Source organism: Pongo pygmaeus, chromosome 10 (assembly GCF_028885625.2).
Source record: "Pongo pygmaeus isolate AG05252 chromosome 10, NHGRI_mPonPyg2-v2.0_pri, whole genome shotgun sequence".
Lineage (NCBI taxonomy): Eukaryota > Metazoa > Chordata > Mammalia > Primates > Hominidae > Pongo > Pongo pygmaeus.
Genome location: NC_072383.2, coordinates 98,571,327 through 98,596,865, shown reverse-complemented (window position 1 = coordinate 98,596,865; position 25,539 = coordinate 98,571,327). Strand labels below are relative to the sequence as shown.

Genomic DNA, 25,539 nt, shown 5'->3' with positions numbered 1-25,539 from the left:
ATTTTAGATAATTCTGTAAAAACATTTTTATTAATATAATTTCAAAAGAAAGATACCTTTGCATAAATGTGTGCCTTATATTTAAAGGCATATATTAACTACTTTATAGATCTTAATTTTTGTTTAAATGTGATTCCATTAATATTTTAAAATTATTAATTTGTTAATAAAATAATTGCATCCATTTGGTACATGTTCAAAGATAGTTTTTTCATAAGTTTTATTGTCAAATGGGACAATCTAAATTGTAGTGAGTTGCTGGGCATGGTGGCTCACACTTGTACCCCCAGCACTTTGGAAGGCCGAGGTAAGCGGATTGCTTGAGCCCAGGAGTTTGAGACTAGCCTGGGTAACATAATGAGACTGCATCTCTACTAAAAATAAAATAAAAGAAAAAATAGTCCAACATGGTAGCACATGCACCTGTAGGCCCAGCTACTTGGGAAGCTGAAGCAGGATGATCGGTTGAGTCTGGAAGGGTGAGGCTGCAGTGAGTCATGATTGTGCCACTGCACTCCAGCCTGGGTGACGGAGTGAGACCCTGTCTCAAAAAAATTTTTAATAAAAAGTAGTGAGTAAATACTTTTTCAAATGAAGACATGAGAACTAATAAATTTGCAGTTTTATCCCTTTTCTTCATTAGTTTCTTTTTCATTTTGAGATTTTTTTTTGAGACGGAGTCTTGCTGTGTCACCAGGCTGGAGTGCAGTGGTGCAATCTCAGCTCACTGCAACCTCCGCCTCCTGGGTTCAAGCGATTCCCCTGCCTCAGCCTCCCAGTTAGCTGGGATTACAGGCACGCACCACCACGTCTGGCTAATTTTTTTGTATTTTAGTAGAGACGGGGTTTCACCATGTTGGCCAAGATGGTCTCAATCTCCTGACCTTGTGATCCGCCCGTGCCCAGCCCATTTTGAGATTTTTAAGGGTCTCTGTTTACTGTTAGTATCATTCCTATTATTATTATTATAACTTGTTATTCTACTTATCTTTTTTTTTTTTTTTTTTTTTGAGATGGAGTCTTGCTCTGTCACCCAGGCTGGAGTGCAGTGGCACTGTCTTGGCTCACTGCAACCTCTACCTCCCAGGTTCATGCGATTCTCCTGCCTCAGCCTCCCAAGTAGCTGGAATTATAGGCGCATGCTACCACACCTGGCTAATTTTCGTATTTTTAGTAGAGATGGGATTTCATCCTGTTGGCCACCCTGGTCTCAAACTCCTGACCTCAGGTGATCCACCACCCGCCTCTGCCTCCCAAAGTGCTGGGATTATAGCATGAGCCACCATGCCTGGCTGACCTCTACTTATCTTTAATCATATGTCAATTTGTGTCACTTCTTGGTCTTAAAGATAAGGCTTTGTTTAAGAGTTGTCTGCTTAGTTGAAATACTGCATGCTGATTGTTTCCTAAAACTAAAATTTGGGCTCCTAAGAAAAGATTATAGAAAAGTTCCTATATCCTTTGATGGTCACTTTTAATTTTTGTTCTATCCTTTGGAAACCTAAATATCTACAAAGACTTGACACTTCTAGTAAATTTTTTTTTTTATTTCAGTAGCTTTAGAGATACAAGTGGTTTTTGTTTACATGAGTGAATTGTATAGTGGTGAAGTCTGGGATTTTAGTGCACCTGTCAGCTGAGTAGTGTATATTGTACTCAGGAGGTAGTTTCATCCCTCATCCCTCTCCTATCCTACCCGCCTTCTGAGTCTTCAAAGTCCATTATGCCACTCTGTATGCCTTTGCATACCCATAGCTCACCTCCCACTTGAAAGAACATGTGGTATTTGGTTTTCAATTCCTGTTACTTCACTTAGAATAATGGCCTCCAGTTCTTTTCAAGTTGCTGCAAAAGACATTATTTTGCTCTTTTTTATGGCTGAGTAGTATTCCATGGTATTTATGTACCACATTTTCTGTATCCACTCATAGGTTGATGGGCACTTAGACTGATTCCATATCTTTGCAATTGTGCATTGCGTTGCAATAGACATATGTGTCCAGGTGTCTTTTTTTTTTTTAATAGAGTCATGTTTGAAATGAGGACCAGTGTCTTTTTGATATAGTGACTTCTCTTCCTTTGGATAGGTACCCACTCAGTAGTGGGATTGCTGGATCGAATGGTAGATCTACTTTTAGTTCTTTGAGAAATTTCTATACTGTTTTCTATTGAGGTTGTACTAACTTATATTCCTACCAGCAGTGTATAAGCATTCCTTTTTCATCACTTCCATGCCAACATCGATTGTTTTTCAACTTTTTAGTAATGGGCATTCTGGCTGGGAAAAGGTGGTGTCTCAACGTGGTTTTAATTTGCATTTCCCTTATGATTAATGATTTTGAGCATTTTTTCATGTGGTTGTTGGCCATTTGTATATCTTCTTTTGCAAAATGTCTGTTCATGTCCTTGCCCACTTTTTAGTGGGCGTGTTTTTTTTCTTGCTGATTTGTTTGAGTTCCTTGTAGATTCTGAATATTAGTCCTTTGTCAGACACATAATTTGTGAATATTTTCTTTGGTCAGATGCATAGTTTGTGAATATTGACAATCTGTAGGTTGTCAGTTTACTCAGGTGATTATTTCTTTTGTTGTGTAGAAGCGTTTTAGTTTAATTAGGTCTCATTTATTTTTGTTGCATTTGCTTTTGGGGTCTCAGTCATAAATTCTTTGCCTAGGCCAACGTTCAGAAGAGTTTTTCTTAGGTTTTCTTCCACAGTTTTTATGGTTTCAGATCTTAGATTTAAAACTTTCATTTATCTTGAGTTAATTTTTGTATACAGTAAGAGATACAGATCCAATTTCATTCTTCTACATGTGGCTATCCACTTTTTCCAGCGCCATTTATTGAATATGGTGTCCTTTCTCCAGTTTGTGTTTTTGTATGCTTTGTCAAAGATCAGTTGATTGTTAGTATTTGGCTTTATTTCTTGGTTCTCTATTCTGTTCCATTGGCCTGTGTATTCTGTTCAATGGAACAGAATACTTTATTCTGTCCCATTGGTCCATGTGCCTATTTTTACACCTGTTCCATGCTGTTTTGGTTACTATAGACTTGCATAATTTGAAGTTGGGTAATGTGATACCTCCAGGTTTGTTCTTTTTGCTTAGGATTGCTTTGGCTATTTGGGTTCTTTTTTGGTTCCATATGAAGTTTAGGATTGTTTTTTCTAATTCTGTGAAAAATGATGTTGGTACTTTGAGAAGAATTGTATTGAATTTGTAGATTGCTTTGGGCAGTATGGTCATTTTCACAGTATAGATTCTTGCAGTCCACGAGTATGGTATGTATTTCCATTTGTTTATGTCATCTATGATTCTCCACAGTGTTTTGTAGTTCTCCATGTGGAGCTCTTTCAACTCCTTGGTTACGTATATTCCTACGTTGTTGTTGTTTTTTTTTTTTTTTTGGTAGTAGTAGTAGTTATTGTAAAAGGGATTGAGTTCCTGATTTGATTATCAGCGTGGTTTTTGTTGGTTTGTAGCAGTGCTACTAATTTGTGTACATTGATTTTGTAACCTAAACCTTACTGAATTTATTTATTAGATCTAAGAGCCTTTTGGAGGAAAAACTTGGCATTTTTAGTACAGGGTATATCAACATTATGTATTTGATGTTTCCTACATTTTATATTAATGGCCGAACTTTTGTATTTGTCTTGAATATTTACAAAATGATTGCTCAGAATTTTAGGATTAAACAGGTTGTTAAGTTCTTTGTTTAAATTATGATACTAAGATTTGTTTTAAGGATTGTTAAAAAAAGATACTTAAAAGAACCTGAAATTGGCCAGGCATGGTGATGCACGCCTGTAATCCCAGCACCTTGAGAGGCCGAGTTGGGTGGATCATTTGAGGCCAGGAGTTAGAGACCAGTCCAGCCACCATATCAAAACGCTGTCTCTGCTAAAAATACAAAAATTAGCCGAGCGTGATGGCACTTGATTGTAATCTCAGCTACTGGGAGGCTGAGGCACAAGAATTGCTTGAACCCAGGAGGTGGAGGTTGCAGTGAGCCGAGATCGTGCCACTGCACTCCAATCTGGGCAACAGAAAGAGAATCTGTCTCAAAAAAAAAAAAAAAAAAAAAAAAAAAGAAAGAAAAAAAGAACTTATAATTTCTATTCAAAAGATGTCTGAGAAGATATAGCTAGTAATAATTTCTTACATAAAATGGGTACATCTGATTTCAAAAGTATGAGTGAGTTGCTTAGTTTATTTTGTAGTTTAAGAAAAGTGATTTTATATAATTTGGTGTGTCTGTCCTATATTAATATAACACCTGTATTGATTATTGTTTACATTATTTTCTTCTTAATGATTGATCTTAAATTAAAAATTTGTCATTTGTAGATCCCATGGACAAAACTGAAAACACATCCCATCTGTTTGGTGAGTTCTGAAACCACTTTAGAAATAAACATTTATATATATACATTATCTAGCTACTCTGTTCATAGTAATCTTTTGTTTCATGGAAATATAGTCTGGATTTTTCACCAGTTAGCTTTCATTTTATTTTGATAGGACTCAGGTTTTTCATCCTTTAATTGAGAAGCTTTAACCTTAAAGTAGGAGCATCTTTTAAGTTTTTCAGGTCTAGAATACTATATTCTAAATTGGTGTATTTTATTGCATCATTCAACTCTTTGTTGATGTACTATGGGATTATTCTTTCAATAACATTTGATCCAGACTGTCTTTGTTTCTCCTTTTACTGATCTAGTAAATTATGAAATATGTTCTTTAATATACTTTGCTTTTTAAGGAAAGTTGAAGAAAATTGATCATTTGTTCATTCATTTAAAAAATACAATGATCAAGAACATGAATAAAACAAGATAGTTTCAGATAATAATAAATGCTATATATGAAATAGAGGATGAAGAATGACTGGAGTTGTGTTAGTGATGGCTATTAAGGACATTAGACCTTTCTTCAAGGAAAAAAGTATTACCCTGAGAAAGAACCTTTTCCATTGTGGGAGTGTTTATTTTTTTTCACGTTTCCTGCTTATTTTATATTTCCCATAGTTTTGTGTCTCATAGCTCAGATCTTAGATTGTGATAAGCTTTTTGGGGTAGTTCAGTCCTACTTATTAATATATAATTTTATCAATGAATATATCTGGGAGTAGAGATTCTGTTTTCATGAAATCTGATGATTTCAGTAGTTAATGGCTATGTCTTAATTTCCCACCCCCCAACACCTGTAATATACATAGTTTTTCCACCAGATAATAAATGCCTTGAGAACTGATTGAATGCTTTGTGTTCTTTTTTGGCATTTGTCTTTTTAGACCTATAGAGAGACACTTAAATGACTCTGCTCACTTTTTACTTTCTTTCTAAAGAAAAATGAAAGAGAAAATAATCTTAAATAATACTTTAATAATATACATAGAATAATCTAATTGTTTACCTTTTAATGTTTTTATTAGTCCCTGGATAAAGTAATAATGGAAATGAGTACATGTGAAGAACCAAGAAGCCCTAATGGCCCATCACCAATTGCAACTGCTTCAGGACAAAGGTAAGCTACTTCCATTAATCTGCATGACTGCCAAAGGGAGTTCTTTTCTATAGTCAACTCCGTTATTGGCAGTAACAGGACATTAAAAAAAAAAAAAAAGCCTTAACCTCAAATGGCCTCTATTTCAGTCAGCTCTCCCATCAAACATTTTACAGTTTTAGTTATATACATTGCAAAGTTGCAGATTTGACTTTTAACTTCCTTTATTCATCTTACTTTCCTTGCTATTATTAAATAATAGTGATTAACTAACGGCAGAGCAGCAGCAGAAAATGGAAGCAGAATAATTTAGGCATTATATAAAACAGATAGCCTCTGATCAGTTTCTCTGCATATCATTTTCTGTGCATCAGTGGAACTTTTATGACTCTGAAGAGTTAAGTTGGGAGGCCGGGCGCGGTGGCTCATGCCTGTAATCCTAGCACTTTGGGAGGCCGAGGCGGGTGGATTCCCTGAGCTCAGGTGTTTGAGACCAGCCTGGGCAAAACGGTGAAACCCTGTCTCTACTAAAATAGAAAAAACTTTAGCTGGGCGTGGCACCGTGCACCTTTAATCCCAGTTACTTGGGAGGCTGAGGCAGGAGAATTGCTTGAACCTGGGAGGCGGAGGTTGTAGTGAGCCAAGATCACACCATTGCACTCCAGCCTTGGTGACAGAGCGAGACTCCGTCTCAAAAAAAAAAAAAGTTAAGTTAGGCTCGGTGTAGTGGCTCACGCCTGTAATACCAGCACTTTGGGAGGCTTAGGTGGGCAGATCACCTGAGGTCAGGAGTTCGCAACCAGCTTGACCAACATGGTGAAACCCCGTCTCTACCAAAAATACAAAAATTAGCTGGGCGTGGTGGTATACGCCTGTATTCCCAGCTACTGGGGAGGCCCAGGCAGGAGAATTGCTTGAACCGGGGAGCTCAAGGCTGCAGTGAGCTGAGCTCATGCCACTGCACTGCAGCCTGGGTGATGGAGAGAGACTCTGTCTCAAAAAAAAAAAAAAAAAAAAGAGTTAAGTTGATGCCTTAAATTACAGACCTTTTGGGTTACTCTAAAATTCATCAAGTTTAAAATGTTTTTGCTTTCCACAGGTTGTATTTCGATAGATGAAAATCAGATGCTAATAAAGCAGAAGTATGGGGATCATTTCATAAAGTCTTTTTGAAAAGTTAGAAGTTACTAAATTTTAAAAAATACATTGTCTGCTTTTTTACACTCAGTTAAATTTCAATCTAGAACTATACATGATTTTTCTACAACAGGATTTCTGCATTATTTTTGCATTCACATCAGTTGTTCACATAGATTTTTAATGTGATTAATGCCTCCTCATATTGCGTAAAATGGCAGCTCTGAACATGTGTAGTATTCTAGGTGTTATGTAAAACAATTGATAAAACTTCTTGAGGGTGAATGCATTCATGTGTGTACACAGACACACACTCACTTAATCCTCTTTTACAAAGGTTGAGCCACCTTTATGTTAGTGCATGCCATGAGAATACCTACAGTGCATGCCATGGGAATCTAATGGTGATTCATTCCACTTCTAAGAGTTGACTAAAGGCCGGGTTTATCAGATGTGCAGTTTATATTTGGACTACAGATATTAGTGACTGGGAAAAGAGCTTTCATGTTAACTTCTTTGTAATGTAGCATCATCCCGCAACCTCAGATTTTACAGGTTAGATTATGATTTCAGGTTTCATAGAATAGTTATTGGCCTTTAGGTTGGCTAGAGTCAGAAAGAACTAAAATGAATCATTTTATCCTTGTGTGCTTAGTATAGTTGATAGTGTTCTTCCTAATTCTTGTTTTTATAGTGTCATAAGCTTTCTAATTTTGGCTTTCTAATCATGTGATGATTTAAACAATTTAAATCATCCTCATATTTTGACATATGGCAGTATGGTTAATCTATTTCAGCATTTTTCAGACTTGCCTGATTGTAACAGTCATTTAGAGTGCTTATTAAATCTACAAAGTCTCTGAAGCTCCTTTTCTTGAATTTCTGATTCAGTAGGTCTGGAATGGATATCAATAAAATGAATACATTCATTGAGTGGTGTTCAGAGTAAAAACAAAAATAGAATGTGAATATGTATTTTTGGGTCTCACTCTGTTGCCCAGGCTGGAATGCAGTGGCGCGATCTTGGCTTACTGCAGCCTTGACCTTCCAGGCTCAATCGATCCTCCCACCTCAGCCTCCCAAGTAGTTGGGACTACAGGTGCGAGCCACCATACCTGGCTAGGTTTTTGTATTTTTTTGTAGAGATGGTGGTCTCCATGTGTTGCCTAGGCTGATTTTAACTCCTGGGCTCAAGCAATCCTCCTCCCTTTGCCTCTCAAAGTGCTTGGATTATAGGTGTGAGCTACTGTGCCCAGCCAAAAAGTCTTTTACATTTTAAGAAGAGTATTAAAAAAAAAATTGTGCAGCCCTGAGAACCAGAAAAGGTTTAGAGAATGAGAAAAGCGTTTTTTAAAAAAAATTATTTCTTTTTTTTTTTTTTTTTGAGACAAGGTCTCACTCTGTTGCCCAGGCTGGAGTGCAGTGGTGCCATCTCAGCTCACTGCAACCTCCCCACCTCCCATACTGAAACGATCCTCTCAGCTCAGCCTCCTGAGTAGCTGGGACTACAGGCACGCGCCACCATGCCCAGTTAACTTATTTGTATTTTTAGTAGAGACGGGATTTCTCCTTTTTGGTCAGGCTGGTCTCGAACTCCTGGGCTAAAGTGATCCACCTGCCTTGGCCTCCTAGCCTCCCACAGTGCTAGGATTACAGGCGAGAGCCACCGTCACCGTACCTGGCTGAGAATAGCATTTTTTTAATAACTTATATGTAACGAGACTAGATTGTTGTGTCTGAGATTTGTTTTCCTATTTTTTTTTTGAAATGTAATCTCTCTCTGTCACCCAGGCTGGACTGCAGTGGCATGATCACAGCTCACTGCAGCCTCAACCTCCTGGCCTCAAGTGATCCTCCCACCTCAGCTTCCTAAGTAGCTGGGACCACAGACATGCACCAATTAATCAATTAATTAATTTTGAGACAAGGTCTCACCCTGTTGCCCAGGCTAGAGTGCAGTGGTTTCATCTCAGCTCACTGCAACCTCTGCCTCCTGGGCTCAAGAGATCCTCCCACTGCAGCCTTGTGAGTATCTGGGACCACAGGCGAGTGTTATCATGCTCAGCTAATTTTTAAATTTTCTACAGATATAAGGTCTGTCTGTGTTGTCCAGGCTGGTCTTGAACTCCTAGGTTCAAGTGGCCTCCCAAAGTGCTGGGATTACAGGCATGAGCTACCATGTGTGGCCTTTTAAAATATTTTGTGGAGACAGGCATCTTGCTCTATTGCCCAGGCTAGTTTCGAACTCCAGATTCAAAAGATCCTCCTGCCTTGGCCTCCCAAAGTGCTGAGATTACAGGCGTGAGCCACCAGGCCCAGCTTAGATTATTATTTTAATAAAAAACATTTATTTTTTCAATATAAAAATGAATAAACTGGGCCTGGTGGCTCACGCCTGTAATCCCATCACTTTGGGAGGCCAAGGTGGGCAGATCACCTGAGGACAGGAGTTTGAGACCAGCCTGGCCAATATGGTGAAACCCAATCTCTACTAAAAATACAAAAAATTAGCCAGGTATGGTGGTGCGTGCCTGTAATTCCAGCCACTCTGGAGGCTGAGGCAGAAGAATTGCTGGAACCCGGGAGGTAGAGGTGGTGGTGAGCTGAGATCATGCCACTGCACTCCAGCCTGGGCGACAGAGTTGAGACTCTGTCTCAGAAAAAAAAAATAATAATAATAATAATATGGTGATGTGCAAATTATCTATCTGTCTGTCTGTCTGTCTATCTATCTATCTATCTATCTATCTATCTATCTATATTTTTAGACAGAGTCTTGCTCTGTCACCCAGGTTGGAGTGCAGTGTTGCAAATCTCAGCTCACCGCAACCTCCACCTCCTGAGTTCAGGTGATTCTCGTGCCTCAGCCTCCCAAGTAGCTGAAATTACAGGCATGTGCCACTGTGCCTGGCTAATTTTTTGTGTTTTTTTTAGTAGAGATGGGATTTCACTGTGTTGGCCAGGCTGGTCTAGAACTCCTGGCCTCAAGTGATCTGCCTGCCTCAGCCTCCCAAAGTGCTGGGATTACAGGTATGAGCCACCATCCCTGACCAGAAATGTGCAAATGTTAATAGAACTTTTAAAAATTAGTTTTGTCATTAGTGTATTTTATTTTGCTTTGTTTTTCCAGTGAATACGGCTTTGCTGAAAAAGTAGTTGAGGGAATTTCTGTTTCTGTAAATTCTATAGTCATCAGAATTGGAGCAAAAGCCTTCAATGCATCATTTGAACTTTCTCAGCTTCGGATCTATAGTGTGAATGCACACTGGGAACATGGAGATTTGAGATTTACTCGTATTCAGGATCCACAGAGAGGAGAGGTAACATTTTTTTTCTTTCTTTTTTAAATGTTTCATTTAGTGACAAGTAAAAGAGGACGATTAAAAAAATCACATCTCATGGTTGCCTTTTAACTTTGCTTTTCTCTGTATTACTTTTTTTGGGGAGGGTGCTGGGGAGACAGGGTCTCACTCTGTTGCTCAGGCTGGAGTGCAGTGGCGCAATCACGGCTCACTGCAGCCTTGACCTCCCTGGGCTCGGGTGATCTTCCCGCCTCAGCATCTTGAGTAGCTGGGACTAATGGCATGTACTACTGCGCCTGCCTAATTTTTGTATTTTTGGTAGAGACAGGGTTTTGCCATGTTGCCCAGGCTGGTCTCATACTCCTGGGCTCAAGCTATCCACCTGCCTTGTCCTCCCATAGTGCTGGGATTACAGGCCTGAACCATTGCACCCAGCTTTCTGTATTACTCTTAATCATTCAGTTATAAAATGTGCACATTTTAATGCTTTCACTCTAGTAAATCTTTCCATTTAAAGCCCTATTTTAACTTCTCAGCTACTCAGAATTGAATTTTTAAATTCCCCAAACTAAAATATGTTGTTTGTTTCTTGGTAACGTGATTTAATGCATTTGAGCTTTACATTAACTGAATTACTTAGATTAAAAGTATTAACAGCTTTATATATGATGAATGTGAATATGAAGATGTGTAATTGAATTTGATGGGATAATACAATTTACAAAAATAAAAACATGGTGAATATATCTAAAATGTCATGTGAAAATTAACTGAGAATATACATTTGCTTTGTTTTTAAAAATCTACATTTTTCTCATTCTGTTTTGCATGAGTAAGTGAAGTTAATCTCTGTGTTCTCCTTAGGTTTTGACTTTTAAAGAAATAAATTGGCAGATGATAAGAATAGAGGCAGATGCCACCCAAAGTTCACATCTTGAAATTATGTGTGCTCCTGTTCGATTAATAACCAACCAATCAAAAATCAGAGTCACACTTAAAAGAAGGGTGAGTCAACAAGATTACATTTTTGATTCATGTGTTAACTCTTGGATTTGACTTTTTGATTTGTGTGTTAACTATTAGTTAACTATAGGAAATTTTAAACAATGTCTTAGGTGAAATATTGGCATATTACCAGTGGCATATTAAAATAATGCAAAATAAAGGGAGGTATAGTTACTCAGATAATATTTATAGAAAACTGGTATAATGTTCTTCAGTCTTAGGTTTAATAGATTTTTCAAAGGTTTTTTGTTGTTGTTTTTATCTTATTTTTTCTGAGATGAGATCTCACTATATTGCCCAGGCTTGATTGCAGTGGCATGATCAAGGCTCACTGAAACCTTGATCTCCCAGGCTTAAGTGATTGTCCCACTTCAGCTTCTCAAGTAGCTGGGACAACAGGCACGCACCACTATGCCTGAATAATTTTTTAAGTTACTTGTAGAGATGAGTTCTTATTATATTGCCCGTACTGGTCTTGAGCTCCTGGACTCATGTGATCCTCCTGCCTCTGCCTTATTTTTACTTTTATTTTTGGAGATGGGGTCTTGCTCTGTTGCCCAGGCTGGAGTGCAGTGGCACAATCCTAGCTCACTGCAGCCTCGAACTCCTGGGCTCAAGGGATCCTCCTGCCTTAGCCTCCCAAGTAGCTGAGACTACAGGCATGTACCACTATGCCTAGCTTATTTTTATTTTTTTTGTAGAGACAGGGTCTCACTATGTTGTCCAGGCTGGTCATGAACTCCTGGCTTCAAGCAATCCTTCTGTCTTGACCTCCCAAAGTGCTGGTATTATAGGTGTGAGCCACGATGCCTGGCCTAAACATTTTTATTTTTGGTAAATTGAATATATTTCTCAGTTGCCAAATACTTGTTGAACATTTACTGTCTTATAGTTTCATTTCTTCTATTGAATCTTTGAATTAATACAAGTAATTATATAATTTATCAGCTATAAATGCAAAATTAAGTTATATAAGTGCTATATAACTTGTAAGGTACAAAGATTTGTCTGTCTTTTGTTACCACTGCATCTCTAGTACTAGGAGATGTTCCTTTCATATTATAGGAACTCAGTAAATACTACTACTTTTTTTTTTTTGAGACAGAGTTTCTCTCTGTCGCCCAGGCTGGAGTGCAATGGTGCTATCTCTGCTCACTGCAACCTCTGCCTCCCGGGCTCAAGCAATTCTCCTGCCTCCACCTCCCAAGTAGCTGGGATTACACAGGTGTCTGCCACCACACCTGGCTAATTTTTGTATTTTTAGTAGCGACAGGGTTTCCACCATGTTGGCCAGGCTGGTCTTGACCTCCTGACCTCGGGTGATCCACCTGCCTTGGCCTCCCAAAGTGCTGGGATTGCAGGCATGAGCCACCGTGCCCGGCCAGTAAATAATTCTTGTATGAAGGAAGAATCCATATTTAATTATATTCAAAAAGGTTTTGAAAACATTTTTTAATACAAGCATATTGTAAGGATTATATCTTGGCTTAATTTTATAAAACATTTTTTTTTCCTACAGTTAAAGGACTGCAATGTCATAGCAACAAAGTTAGTTCTAATATTGGATGACTTATTATGGGTTTTAACTGATTCCCAGTTGAAAGCTATGGTACAATATGCAAAGTCTCTTAGTGAAGCAATAGAAAAATCAACAGAACAAAGGAAGAGTATGGCTCCTGAACCTACACAGGTAAGCTATAAAATTAACAGGAAAAATACTTACTTTACATGAAAATAGTTTAAAAATTAGAAGGAATTGTTGGTATTTTCTTTAAGAAACAGATTGTGAGGTTTTGAGTACAAGAATCTTCTTTATCTAGATATCTTCTAAGTAATTTTATGTAAGTAGTAGCTATATGAAAACGTATTAAATATATTCATATCTGTTAGTGTTTATTTTGTTTAGAGCTCTGTATTAGGCACTAAAGTTAATGATGACATAAAAGTATTTGATGTTTTAATACCTTTGTTTAGGAAGTTAAAAGAGTACAGTTTTAAAACTACTAAAGTAAAAGCAAATGAGGAAAAAACCTGGGTAATTATAGGCAAGAGAGGACATGTGAGAGTTAATTGTGCAGAGAATCAAAGCCATAAGGAATTGCTGAAATTGAATACAAAACTTCTGTTGGAGTTGTCTGATGGCTGGGGCAAGAACAGGGACAAGCATAATGAGCTATTTATCACTTTCTTAAAAGTGATTATTAGTTTATATGGAGCATTATTAGTTGGTATGGAGAGGAAAAGTTTTTCTGGTCTTTCCCAGTAGTAAGTTCTGAGTACCAGTACATCAAGGTCTTTATAGAAGAGACAGTGATAGTTATAATGGATAATATTTTTAATAATTTTATGCAAAGTATAATGAATTTTTATATCTACCTCTAGTAAAAACTTAACTAGATATTATAAAATTATATACCTATGAAGCTATTTCCTTGGAAACAGTGTTATACATCTCAGATATATAGTTTGTTGGTGATCCAGCTTTGTACATGGGAATGGCATACATTTAGGCTTTATTTTTTGAGAGTCTCTCTTTAGCCCAGCCTGGAGTTCACTGGCACAATATCAGCTCACTGCAACCTCCACCTCCCAGGTTCAAGCAATTTTCGTGCCTCAGCCCCCCGCGTAGCTGGGACTACAGGCAAGTGCCACCTTGCCCAGCTAATTTGTTTTGTAATTTTGTTAGAGATGGAGTTTTGCTGTGTTGGCCATGCTGGTCCCGAACTCCTGGCCTCAAGTGATCTGCCCACCTCGGCCTCCCAAAGTGCTGGGATTACAGGTGTGAGCCACCACGCCTGGCCTAGGCTTTCAGTGAATATCACATTGGCATTATCTATTGCCTGCCTACTATTTCCTAAGGTGCAGGGGTAGGGGTAGACACTGATGTAAAAATGAATGTCATCTGACCCTGGCCTGAAGGACCTCAGAGAATAATGGTGAGTCAAATATGAAACAAATCTTTGTAAGTGGGGGACAGGGGCTCATGTCTATAATCCCAGTACTTTGGGAGGCTGAGGCAGGAGGTTTACCTGAGGCCAGTAATTCAAGACCAGCCTGGGCAATATATTGAGTCCCGTTTCTACAAAAAATTTAAAAATCACCCAAGTGTGGTGGTGGTGGCATATACCTGCAGTCCTTAGCTACTTGGGAGACTGAGGCATGAAGATTGTTTGAACCCAGGAGGTCAAGCCATTGCACACCTGCACTTCAGCCTGCGTAACAGAGTGAGATCTGTTTCCAAGAAAAAAAAGAAAAAAGAAAAACAGACAAATCCTCAAATAATTGTAGTTCAACATAAATGTTAGCACGAAGAAGTAAGGGAAAAGGGTTCTTTGTAGGGACTACAGAAACAGAGAGGTTTTAATTAATTGCTTGCAGGGTGTGGAAAGGTTTCACAAAGAGGTTAATAAAATTACGTCTTAGAAATGAGTAGCAGTTCACAGGCAGACATAGGGAAAAGGCATTTCAGAAGAGACAATAGAATCTGCAGAAATATAGTACTTTTAAAGATCATGATATTTTCTGGTAAAGATAAGAAATTTGGTGTTACTAGAGTAGCGTTTTTAGGAGTGAGGTTCAAATGCCTCAGGATATATTACAATTTTCCAAGTTTTATATTTTAAAGAAATTGAGTTCCACACATTCCACCTTGATGTGTATTCTTTCTTAAACTTGATCTGCCAGAGAATATGGTTGCATTAAGATATCAGACTGGTTTTCCCTTTCCATAATGACTCTAATCCTACTTTATAAACGAAAGACATTATTACTCATCCTCAGTCTTACTAGGATGGGTTTGAACAGGAAGGGGGTAAAAACCCCTCTGGGAAACAAGATAGAGTAGCAATTTGAAATATTGCTATTCATGTTGGAAATTGCAAGCCAGATGATTTTTAGTTGTTTTCAACACGTGAAGGAAGATCAAATAATTGTCAGCTATCAGAGATTATTAAAGTAATTTTTTATAGTAGATCACTTTGTGAATCCTGGCAGGTAACTCGAAGGCATTGAGAGAATCGAGTCACATGGCTAAAACAAAACTGCTTTCCTTCCAATCTGTCTATTTATGTGAACAAGGTCTTCTAGAGCCTGTAGCCACAAAAACAAATAAACAGATATAGAATTGAAGGCAAACTCTGTATTATTCTACCAATAAATTATTCATCCATAAGGCATCTGCAGAATTCTCTGGGGGACCTGATTTTAAACGTTTGGCAAACAGACCACTGGGCTCTAACATAAAATAGTTTTCCTGGACTGGTAGCCCGAGTTGAAACAAAAGTTTGCAGTGACTGTATATGAAACATGTTGTATAATGTATTGAAGAATTTGGACATTTTCCTGTGGGCATTTGGGAGCCAGTGGAAGTTTTTAAGTAAGTTGAGGATAAGGAAAAGAGAAAAGTGCAGAACTTTAGAATGACAGTTGGTAGTACCATTAGCCAGTAAGGGAAGGCAGAAGGAAGTAGATTTAAGGGAGGTGAGGGTAAGAAAAGTCATTTTGAAGCTGAAAAAGTATAAGGAAAGAAATACAGGAGAGTATTTTACAATATTGCCATCACAGACATAAATACTATTCTGTTAAGACTTGCAAGGAAGATTTTGGTAGCTTAGGTTGTGATTAATAGAGATGGCAGTCATAGTTAAAGACTAGTAGATTGAAGGTTGATATTACTATATAGCTCTTATAATATGTGGATATGTTTATATAAAATGGAATATGGATTAGAAAACTAGATACATATCTATTAGGAAACTAGTAACAAGGACAAAATTTTGTAATCTCACTATGCTGATAAAACCTGTGCTACCATTTTGAGGTATTTTCTTACAGGTTTTTGCCCCAGCCTATGTACTTTTTCTTAGTTGTAGTTCGTATTTTGAGGTATTTTCTTACAGGTTTTTGCCCCAGCCTATGTACTTTTTCTTAGTTGTAGTTAGTATTTTGAGGTATTTTCTTACAGGTTTTTGCCCCAGCCTATGTACTTTTTCCTAGTTGTAGTTCGTGGGCATATGCAAGTTTCTTCCGTGTCTTTAGTCTTTGTAGCCGTTACGTTTTGTTGCTCCATAATATTTTATAGTGGATATACTTAACCATTACCACAGAATTGCTTTCTTGGGTAGTAGTTATCATGTCACACTTCAGATATCACACAGAATGTCCTAATCTGATTGTTTCAGGTCCCAAGACAGCGTGTCAGAAAGTGAATTAGTTAACAGTGTTTCTTTGCTCAACTTTACAACTAGGCAGTTGTTTTCTATTATAAGTATTTGCTTAGCTTCATTTTATTCTTCTCTAAAAGAGAAAGAAGACTATTTTGAAAATTAAGAGTTGTTAACATTATTCACAGGGGCCAGGTGCAGTGTAATCCCAATACTTTGGGAGGCTGAGGCAGGCGGATCTGTTGAGGTCAGAAGTTCAAGACCAGCCTGGCCAACATGGTGAAACCCCATCTGTACAAAAAATTCAAAAATTAGCCAGGCATGGTGGTGGGTGCCTGTAATCCCAGCCACTCAGGAGGCTGAGGCAGGATAATCTCTCAAACCTGGGAGGTGGAGGTTGTTGCAGTGAGCTGAGATTGCACCACTGCACCCTGTCCTGGGCGACAGAGCAAGACTCCGTCTCAAAAAAAAAAAAAAAAAAAAAAAAAAAGATTTGGCCAGGTGCGGTGGCTCACGCCTGTAATCCCCGCACTTTGGGAGGCCGAGGCGGGTGGGTCACCTGAGGTCAGGAGATCAAGACCATGCTGGCTAACACGGTGAAACCCTGTCTCTACTAAAAACACAAAAAATTTAGCTGGGCGTGGTGGCGGGTGCCTATACTCCCAGCTACTCAGGAGGCTGAGGCAGGAGAATGGCATGAACCTGGGAGGCAGAGCTTGCAGTGAGCCGAGATCGTGCCACTGCACTCCAGCCTGGGCAACAGAGCAAGACTCCATCTCAAAAAATAAAATAAAATAAAATAAAATACAAAATTAGGGGCCGGGCGCTGTGGCTTACGCCTGTAATCCCAGTACTTTGGGAGGCCAAGGCGGGCAGATGCCAAGGTCAGGAGTTCGAGACCAACCTGGCCAACGTGGCGAAACCCCATCTCTACTAAAAAAATACAAAAGTTAGCTGGGCATGGTGGCGGGCGCTGTAGTCCCAGCTACTCTGGAGGCTGAGGCAGGAGAATCACTTGAACTGGGAAGCAGAGGTTGCGGTGAGCCAAGATCATGCCACTACACTGCAGCCTGGGTGACAGAGTGAGACTCTGTCTCAAAAAAAAAAAAAAAACAAATTAGCCAGGCGTGATGGTGCATGCCTGTAATCCCAGCTACTTGGGAGGAAAATCACTTGAACCCAGCAGGTGGACGTTGCAGTGAGCCGAGATCATGCCACTACACTCCAGCCTGGGTAACAGAGTGAGACTTTGCCTCAAAAAAAAAAAAAGGATTATTCATGGGGCAGGGAGCTTATAGTGGCCCATTTTTTTTCTTCCAGAAATAGCATCCAAAAACCTGACTTTACCATAGTATTAAGAAAAAGGTTTGTAGGTAGATTAATGTTTATATTTTTATCAGTATTTATCTTGATAAGAGAGAAAACATGATGAAAGAAGTACTGGAGAGTATTTTAAATAGCACCATCATAGACATAAATACAGTCTTATTATAGCTTTGAAAATGGGAAAAGCAGGAGAAAAATTGTTTGATCGACATCAGTTTCACAATTAATTAATAAAAAGTTTTCTGGAGTCTATAGTATTTAACGTTTTACAGCTATATTTCACTTTCTGTTTCTTTACTTACTGCGGGCTGCAATCATTTTCATGAAGAGATTCTCATTTACTAAGTATACCTTGCAGTTCTTTTACAGTATGATCATAGTTCTTCATAGATGTAATATGTTTAAATATATACATATACAAAATACATATACTTTGATTTTCTTTAATTATCTTTTGTTAATAACTTGTTCTAAATTTGAACATTGTTAATTTTTAAAGTGGAAAATTTGGTCTCCTTTATCATAATTATTATAAAAATTCATCTACAGTTTTGTGACTCATATGTCAGATAATCTTACATTATAGTTATGTATACAAAATAATTTTAGGCTATTAGAGGTTCATATATATTTTTATATACGAACAGGGTTCTATACTATTTCTCTTCAGGGAGAAAAATATTTGAACTCACAACCTATTTATAAATCCTGTCTCCTTTCTGGCTTCTTTAGTTATTCAAGTTCAAAGGACATACCACATCTTTTAGGAGAGGCACCAGAGCACTTAGAGTACTAAATAATATCACAGGGCCTTCTACAAAGATGTGCTTTATTTCTATAGGCTATCATATTAGTCCCTTTTCACGCTGCTGATAAAGACATACCCGAGACAGGGCAATTTACAAAAGAAAGAGGTTTAATTGGACTTACAGTGGCCTCATAATCGTGGTGAAAGGCAAGGAGGATCAAGTCCCATTTTACATGGATGGCAGCAGTCAAAGAAAGAATGAGGAAGCTGCAAAAGTGGAAACCCCTGATAAACCATCAGATCTCGTGAGACCAGAACAGTATGGGGGAAGCTGCCCCCATGATTGAATTATCTCCCACCAGGTCTCTCCCACAACACGTGGGAATTGTGGGACTACCATTCAAGATGAGATTTGGGCCAAACCATGTCAGATATATAACAGTGTATACAGGGCCCACATTTGTTTTCTTTTTAATATATATAACTAATAATATTCAAATAAACTGCCTTTAAGAGTTAACTACATTTTCTAAAACAAGGACTATAAGTATGTTAAATATAACTTCAGATATTTACTGAGATATATTGGGTTCATCTTTGATTTGTGTATAGTTTTACAGTTTTGTTTTTTTTTTTTTTGAGATGGAGTCTCGCTCTGTTACCCAGGCTGGAGTGCAGTGGCACAGTCTCGGCTCACTGCACCCTCTGCCTCCTGGGTTCAAGTGATTCTCCTGCCTCAGCCTCCCAAGTAGCTGGGATTACAGGCATGCGGCACCACGCCCGGCTAATTTTTTATATTTTTAGTAGAAATGGGGATTCAGCATGTTAGCGAGGCTGGTCTTGAACTCCTGACCTCAGATGATTCGCCCGCCTCGGCCTCCCAAAGTGTTGTGATTACAGGCGTGAGCCTAGTTTTACAGTTTTTAAATTTTAGTTTTATTCTTAGGTAATTTAGAAAATATTTTAGGCAAAATATATTATTGATGAAAAATAAGATGTATTATGGTTATTTTTCATGACTTTCGACTGAAAATACTTAGATTTTTGTGTGAAATTTCCAGTATTTAAATTGGCAGTGATAAGGCAGTTTCGAATCTTTTTAGAGCTCTACAGTAGTCGCATCTGCCCAGCAAGTGAAGACAACACAAACTTCAAATGCTCCTGATGTAAATGATGCAATTGTGAAACTATTCAATGATTTTGATGTTAAGGAAACCTCCCATCATTTAGTGATTTCTCATCTAGATCTACACATATGTGATGACATTCATGCTAAAGAAAAAGGTAAAATAACTTGCTTATTTCAAACTATTTTGGTTTTTCTAGCATTGACTACAAAACTGGATTGTTTATTGAATCTGTTGTGTAGGATGTCCTGTAAGATAATTTGTCATAACTGTGTTCATATGAATATATAGATGAAAGGCACAACTGGAAGCATATATTGGTATGAAATTTTATTTTGCTTTAGCAGTTAGTACTTAAGTTTAATTATTTGTTAGCTATCAATGCTAACAATAAAATTAGCTTTAAAAAATCAAAGACTGAATAGATGATCCTCTAGGAGGATGATGAAATATTAGACTTGCCTTTGAATTAACTGTTTCATAATTTTGAAATTGTCTCCAAATTAAATTTTAGTCCATACTTAATTCATAATTATTTGTAGATGTGTTTTCAGCATTGCAGTTTTTCTACCTATTTTGAATAGAAGCACAACTGTGCAACTGTTTAACATATTTTATGGCCACCTCTCTTCCCATCCTTCCAAAATTTGATTAGGAAGCAAAATTCCAGTTAGGAATTTTCTTTTAGTTTTTGTCTCTGTTATTTTTCCTTATTTAGTAGACGTAGTTCTGTAATCTAGGTGCTGGGCATTTTTGTTTCTCTGCTGGAGAGCATCCCTGGCCCAGAAGTGTTGGGGGTGAGTTCAGCAGGTAGGCCTATCTTAAGGACTATAATTCTCAAACTTTGGTAAGCATTAGAATCAGGCTAAAGACCTTTAAACAATAGAGTTATCTGATCTCTGCGCCTCAGATCTGAATCAGGATCTATATCTATGAAAATTTTTGCCATGTGTTTTTAAGCTGAGAAAGTGAATATTGAGACCCTGGATACTTAGCAGTAGAAGTTACCCTGCCTTCATTAGACAAGGCAGCCTAAAAGGTTCCAGCCTAAAAGGTTGGAGGGGCAAAGGTGAGGAAGATTTGAGGTTTGTGGAGGGATTTGTTATCTTTTGTTCTGACTACCATTGTGTCATTTGACTTATAGTTGGCATCTTTTACTTTAGAGATTTGAAAGGAAAATCCAAAAAAGTTAGAACAAACCAAACTAAGAAAATGAGGTGGTCAAGATTAAGTATTAAGAATAAGAATGGAGAAAGTGTTTTCTAAGGCCTTGCATTCCTCACTATTCCCTCATAGAATAAATTGAATGATTTTATTTAGGAAGAAAACCTTTCCACCAAAATATCTCCTTAATAGTACAGGTCTGTAATCGCTATTCTGAAATCCAAAAGGCTCTGAAATATCATAAGTTTGTGAAAAACTCATTTGATGGCAAAACCTGACTTATACCAATACATTTTTTTTATTCTTTGCCTGCTTCCTATAAATATTTATGTTTTGCTGCAGAATTGCTATTTTTATTAGTGCTGCCTCAGAACTTGCTGAGAGTGTTGCATGGTATATCCTGTATATACCATATGATATTACTGTTGTGAAATCTAAACATTTCTGAATTCTGAAACATGTGGCTTTCCAAAGGTTTTACATAAGGGATTGTAGACCTGTGCTGAAAATTCTACTAGTTGAGATAAATTGGATTTTACAAATTAATATAGGGAGTGTATACATAGCTATGTCTCAGTTTGTATTTTTCTTTCTTCTGATTGATTTGCCCATTTTGTTTTAAAATTTGATTTTTATGTTCACGTTATACCAATTTGTAATCTACTTTTGATGTTACTATAGCTGTGTGACTTTGGACAACTTACCTAACCTAACAGACTTTTAATGATTTCCCTTCTTTTTTTTTTTTTTTTTTTTTTTGAGACAGAGTCTCACTCTGTTGCCCAGGCTGGAGTTCAGTGGCTCGATCGTGGCTCACTGCAACCTCTGCCTCCCAGGTTCAAGTGATTCTCCTGCCTCAGCCTCCCAAGTAGCTGGGACTACAGGGGCATGCCACCATACCCGGCTAATCTTTGTATTTTTAGTAGAGACGGAGTTTCACTATGTTGGCCAGGCTGGTCTCGAACTCCTGACCTCGTGATCCACCTGCCTCGGCCTCCCAAAGTGCTGGGATTACAGGTGTGAGCCACCACGCCCAGCCTTAATTTCCTTTTCAGTAAGAGGTAGGATGATATGGTGTAGTGTTTAAGATTTCCTGGGTTCAAATCCAAGCTCTGCGCTTAACTAGCTGTATGTTGGCCTCTTTGTGCCTCAGTTTCCTTATCTTGAAGATGGGGATAATAATGATTGTACCTATCAAATGCGGTTGTTATGAAAACCAAATAAGTAAGTTTACCTAAAGTATTTAAAATAATGCCTGACATATGGGGAGGCCTTGTCAATATAAAGTTCTGCTAGTATCATCTGTGAACACTACCAGGGCAGGGATTCTGCTATTCTTATATTCTTACCTTTTATCCTGTTGCCTTACAAATGAGGGGGGCTCAGTAAATACTCATTGGATTGAATTATATTTCCTAAAATCCGTAATGTGCTGTCATAAAAGAGAGACAGTTATTACTACTTGGACTCCAAGTATGCTAAAATTTTTTTGTGGTAAATTAAATCTTTCTGATAATTGGCTTAATATTTTTTTTTTCCTTTTTTTTCCCCCAGAGTCAAACAGACGTATTACTGGAGGGGCAATGCAACTCTCTTTTACACAGCTAACGATAGATTATTATCCTTATCATAAAGCAGGTGTGTATAACAGCTTCTTTAAAAGATATAAATGTTGTTTTCAAATTATATAGCTAATTTATTTAGTTTAGTTTTATTTTGCTTTTATTTGTTAACAAGAAATGAGATGAAGAGATTGGTATTTTTCTCCTGGCAGTATTTTACTAAGATAGTAGAATTGCCATGGAATATAGTCATACAGTGTATACTGAGATTTATGTAGATTTTTAGAAATCATAATTTTTAGAAATTGACAGTTTTCCAAATAACCAATTTAAAACTTAAAAAAAAAATCAGGGTACAGAGGACATGTGTTTGTGCTGTTTTGTTACCAAACTGTTTTGTGATCAAAACAAGTTATTAATGTTTTAAATTTTTAAATGATTTACATATTTAAAAATTAGAAAAGCATGTGAAGCTAAGAATGAAAAGAGTATGAAGCTAAGAATAAGAGTATGTTTAGCTAAATTATAGGATTTCAGATTTCATAGGCTCTTAACAATCTAGTATTGGTAGATTCTTTCTCCCAAATAATGAAAAGAAAAAAAAGTATGATTATTGTGACCAAATTAATTTGACCTTGTACCATTTTTGCCTTTTGTTAGTATTTAGAATTCACACAAGTGAGAAAAACCAAACTAGAGATCATAGAGTTTTCCAGGACATTTAAACAATGGTAAAGTTTTTCTGTTCACACATTTTTGTTTACACATTTTTTACCAATGTTTGTTATTTCTACGTTGGTACCTGATTAAATTTAAAAGTTGTACGATTTTTTTTTTTTCATTTTAAATTTTCATTGCCAACATTCAATATAATAAATCTCTTTTGAAGGATTTTGTCTTATATACTATCATCCTGACTCATAAATTAACTTACAAATGCATAAAATTTTTAACTAGATATTTGTTTTTGAAGAGGTGTGAAACATTCATAGAGTAGATTTTCTTTTTTTTTTTTTTTTTTTTTTGATCCAAGGCCTCAAGAGTGCAGTGGTGTGATCACTGCTCACTACAGCCTCAACCTCCTGCCTCAACCTCCCAAAGTGCTGGGATTACAGGTGTGAGCCACTGCGCCTGGCCTGATTTTATTGTCTTAACCCTTTCATGTGCATTTTTCTTAGTTGTCACAGAGAAACCTAGTAATTCTGATTTTATGTTTTTCTTCCGAAAACTAACTATGGCTGAGTACATCTTGAGACGTTTTATTGGTTTCTTAAATGTTTTAATCATCATCATGTTATCATTTTTGTGGTTTAGGTTTTTGTTAGTTAACTTGATAACAAATCTTTGATGAAAGGATTTTATTTATTTGATAATATTTTCTGGGATTCAGTTTAATGCAGGTAATTGAGTTTACCAGGTAATTGAGCATCCAGTGAAGGGTGACGAGTCATATGGCTTTAAATTGAATCTTAGTGATTTTCTACTAAGAATGGGTACTAGACAGAAACTCCTCCAGATGATTTGCTTTTGACATTCTTTCTCTCTGTTTCAAATGTTTTACTCATATTTCAGAATAACATGTAGGTGAAGGCTGTAAATTTTTCAGATATCGAAGTCTTTCTTGAATAAATGACTAAATCTCATTGGAAGCATTACTATAATATAATAAATGAAAGTTGTATATTTTTCAATGAAATACCTGTTACTCATTTTACAGGAGATAGTTGTAATCATTGGATGTATTTTAGTGATGCAACCAAAACAAAAAATGGATGGGCCAACGAGTTATTGCATGAATTTGAGTGCAACGTTGAAATGCTTAAACAGGCTGTGAAGGATCATAATGTAGGTTCACCTCCTAAATCCCCAACACATGCCTCTCCCCAGCACACACAAACAGGTATTTTACCTATAATAACATTATGGCATTCCCCTAATATTAAGGGTGTTTGCACTCTGTGTGTATGTGTGTGTGTGTGTGTGTGTGTGTATGATCATAATATTTCCTGTAAATGAGTATTTTTTTTTTGTTTTTCTTTTTAATGTAGAGATGGGGGTCTTGCTATGTTGCCTAGGGTAGTCTCAAACTCCTGGCCTCAAGCGATCCTCCCACCTTGGCCCTCCGCAAGTGCTGGGATTACAAGCGTTAGCTACCATGCCCAGCCAAGTATTTTTTTTTTTTTTTTTTTTTGCGACAGGGTCTCACTCTGTCTCCCAGGCTGAAGTGCAGTGGTGTGATCTCGGCTCACTGCAACCTCTGCTTCCCGGGTTCAAGCGATTCTTCTGCCTCAGCCTCCTGAGTATCTGGGATTACAGGCACGTGCCACCATACCCAGCTAATTTTTGGATTTTTAGTAGAGCCAGGGTTTCACTGTGTTGGCCAGGGTGGTCTCAAACTCCTGACCTCAAGTGATCCGCCCGCCTCAGCCTCCAAAAGTGTTGGGATTACAGGCGTGAGCCACCACGCCTGGCCTAAGCCAAGTATTTTTAATTAATGTCTAAAACCCCTGCATCCTTTGCTCAGACCAACATAGGCTTGTGGACCAAAGCACTTTTAAAATTAATACAACCAATAATAGTCACACCCAGGTAGAATTTTTCTAGAAGATTTCTCTTTTTTTTTTTTTAGTCAACATATAATAATTGTACGTATTTATGAGGTACAGTGTGATACTACTACTTTTTTTTTTTTTTTTTTTGCTGGCCCAGTAAGGATTGAAGTATGATATTTTGATACATGTATGCAAACGTAAAACACTAAAAGCAGAGTAATTAGCATATTCATCACCTCAGACATTTGTTATTTCTTTATATTGGGAGCATTCAAAATCTGCTCTTACTAGCTATTTGAAAAAATGAATTATTAATTATAGTCACCCTATAAATGCTAGAATTTACTTCTCCTATCTAGCTGTACCTTTGTATTCACTAATCACCCATTGTCTGCCCCTCCTCTTCCCTCCCCCATACCCTTCCCTTTCTACTTCTATGTAAATATGTCATTTTTAACAAGAATCCCATTCCAGAGTTTTTGTAGAAGACTAACTTAAATGTGACATGTGTGATTCTTCTTAAAAGAATAATCATCACAATAACTTACATCCTGTATTACTTTATAATTTATAAAGTACGTCCACAAATATTATCTTGTTTGAGAAATTAGTATTCACATATATTTCTAGTACCTGCCTTAATAATAAAAGAGTGACTTAAAAATAATTTTGCAACAAATTTAAAGGTGTTTTTGTTTCCAACAGAGAAGGACTACCCTCTGAAAGGGACATGCAGAACACCTTCAGTATTATCTCAACAATCAAAAGCTAAGCTAATGTCTAGTTCTGTTGTGGTTAGACTTGCAGATTTCAATATATACCAGGTATGTTTTCTTTTCCAATTAAATTTTCTCATAAACACTTTAGTATCTCATCTAAGCAACTTAAATAACAAATGCTACCATTTTATTTAAAAAATCTTTACAAGGTTTATGAAATGGCCATAT

General features: G+C 37.3%; 1 protein-coding gene across 2 annotated transcripts in view; it reads left to right on the top strand.

Moving 5' to 3' along the window:
- The window catches only part of BLTP3B (bridge-like lipid transfer protein family member 3B), a 106,687-nt gene that overhangs the window by 34,854 nt on the left and 46,294 nt on the right, over positions 1–25,539 (top strand). For both annotated transcript variants that reach the window (XM_054445659.2, XM_063646613.1), the window contains 9 exons: positions 4,350–4,388; positions 5,437–5,528; positions 9,775–9,964; positions 10,811–10,951; positions 12,471–12,641; positions 19,291–19,471; positions 22,033–22,116; positions 23,758–23,940; positions 25,298–25,416. In XM_054445659.2, the coding sequence (XP_054301634.1) occupies positions 4,350–4,388; positions 5,437–5,528; positions 9,775–9,964; positions 10,811–10,951; positions 12,471–12,641; positions 19,291–19,471; positions 22,033–22,116; positions 23,758–23,940; positions 25,298–25,416 (1,200 nt within the window). The remainder of the gene's footprint in view (positions 1–4,349; positions 4,389–5,436; positions 5,529–9,774; positions 9,965–10,810; positions 10,952–12,470; positions 12,642–19,290; positions 19,472–22,032; positions 22,117–23,757; positions 23,941–25,297; positions 25,417–25,539) is intronic.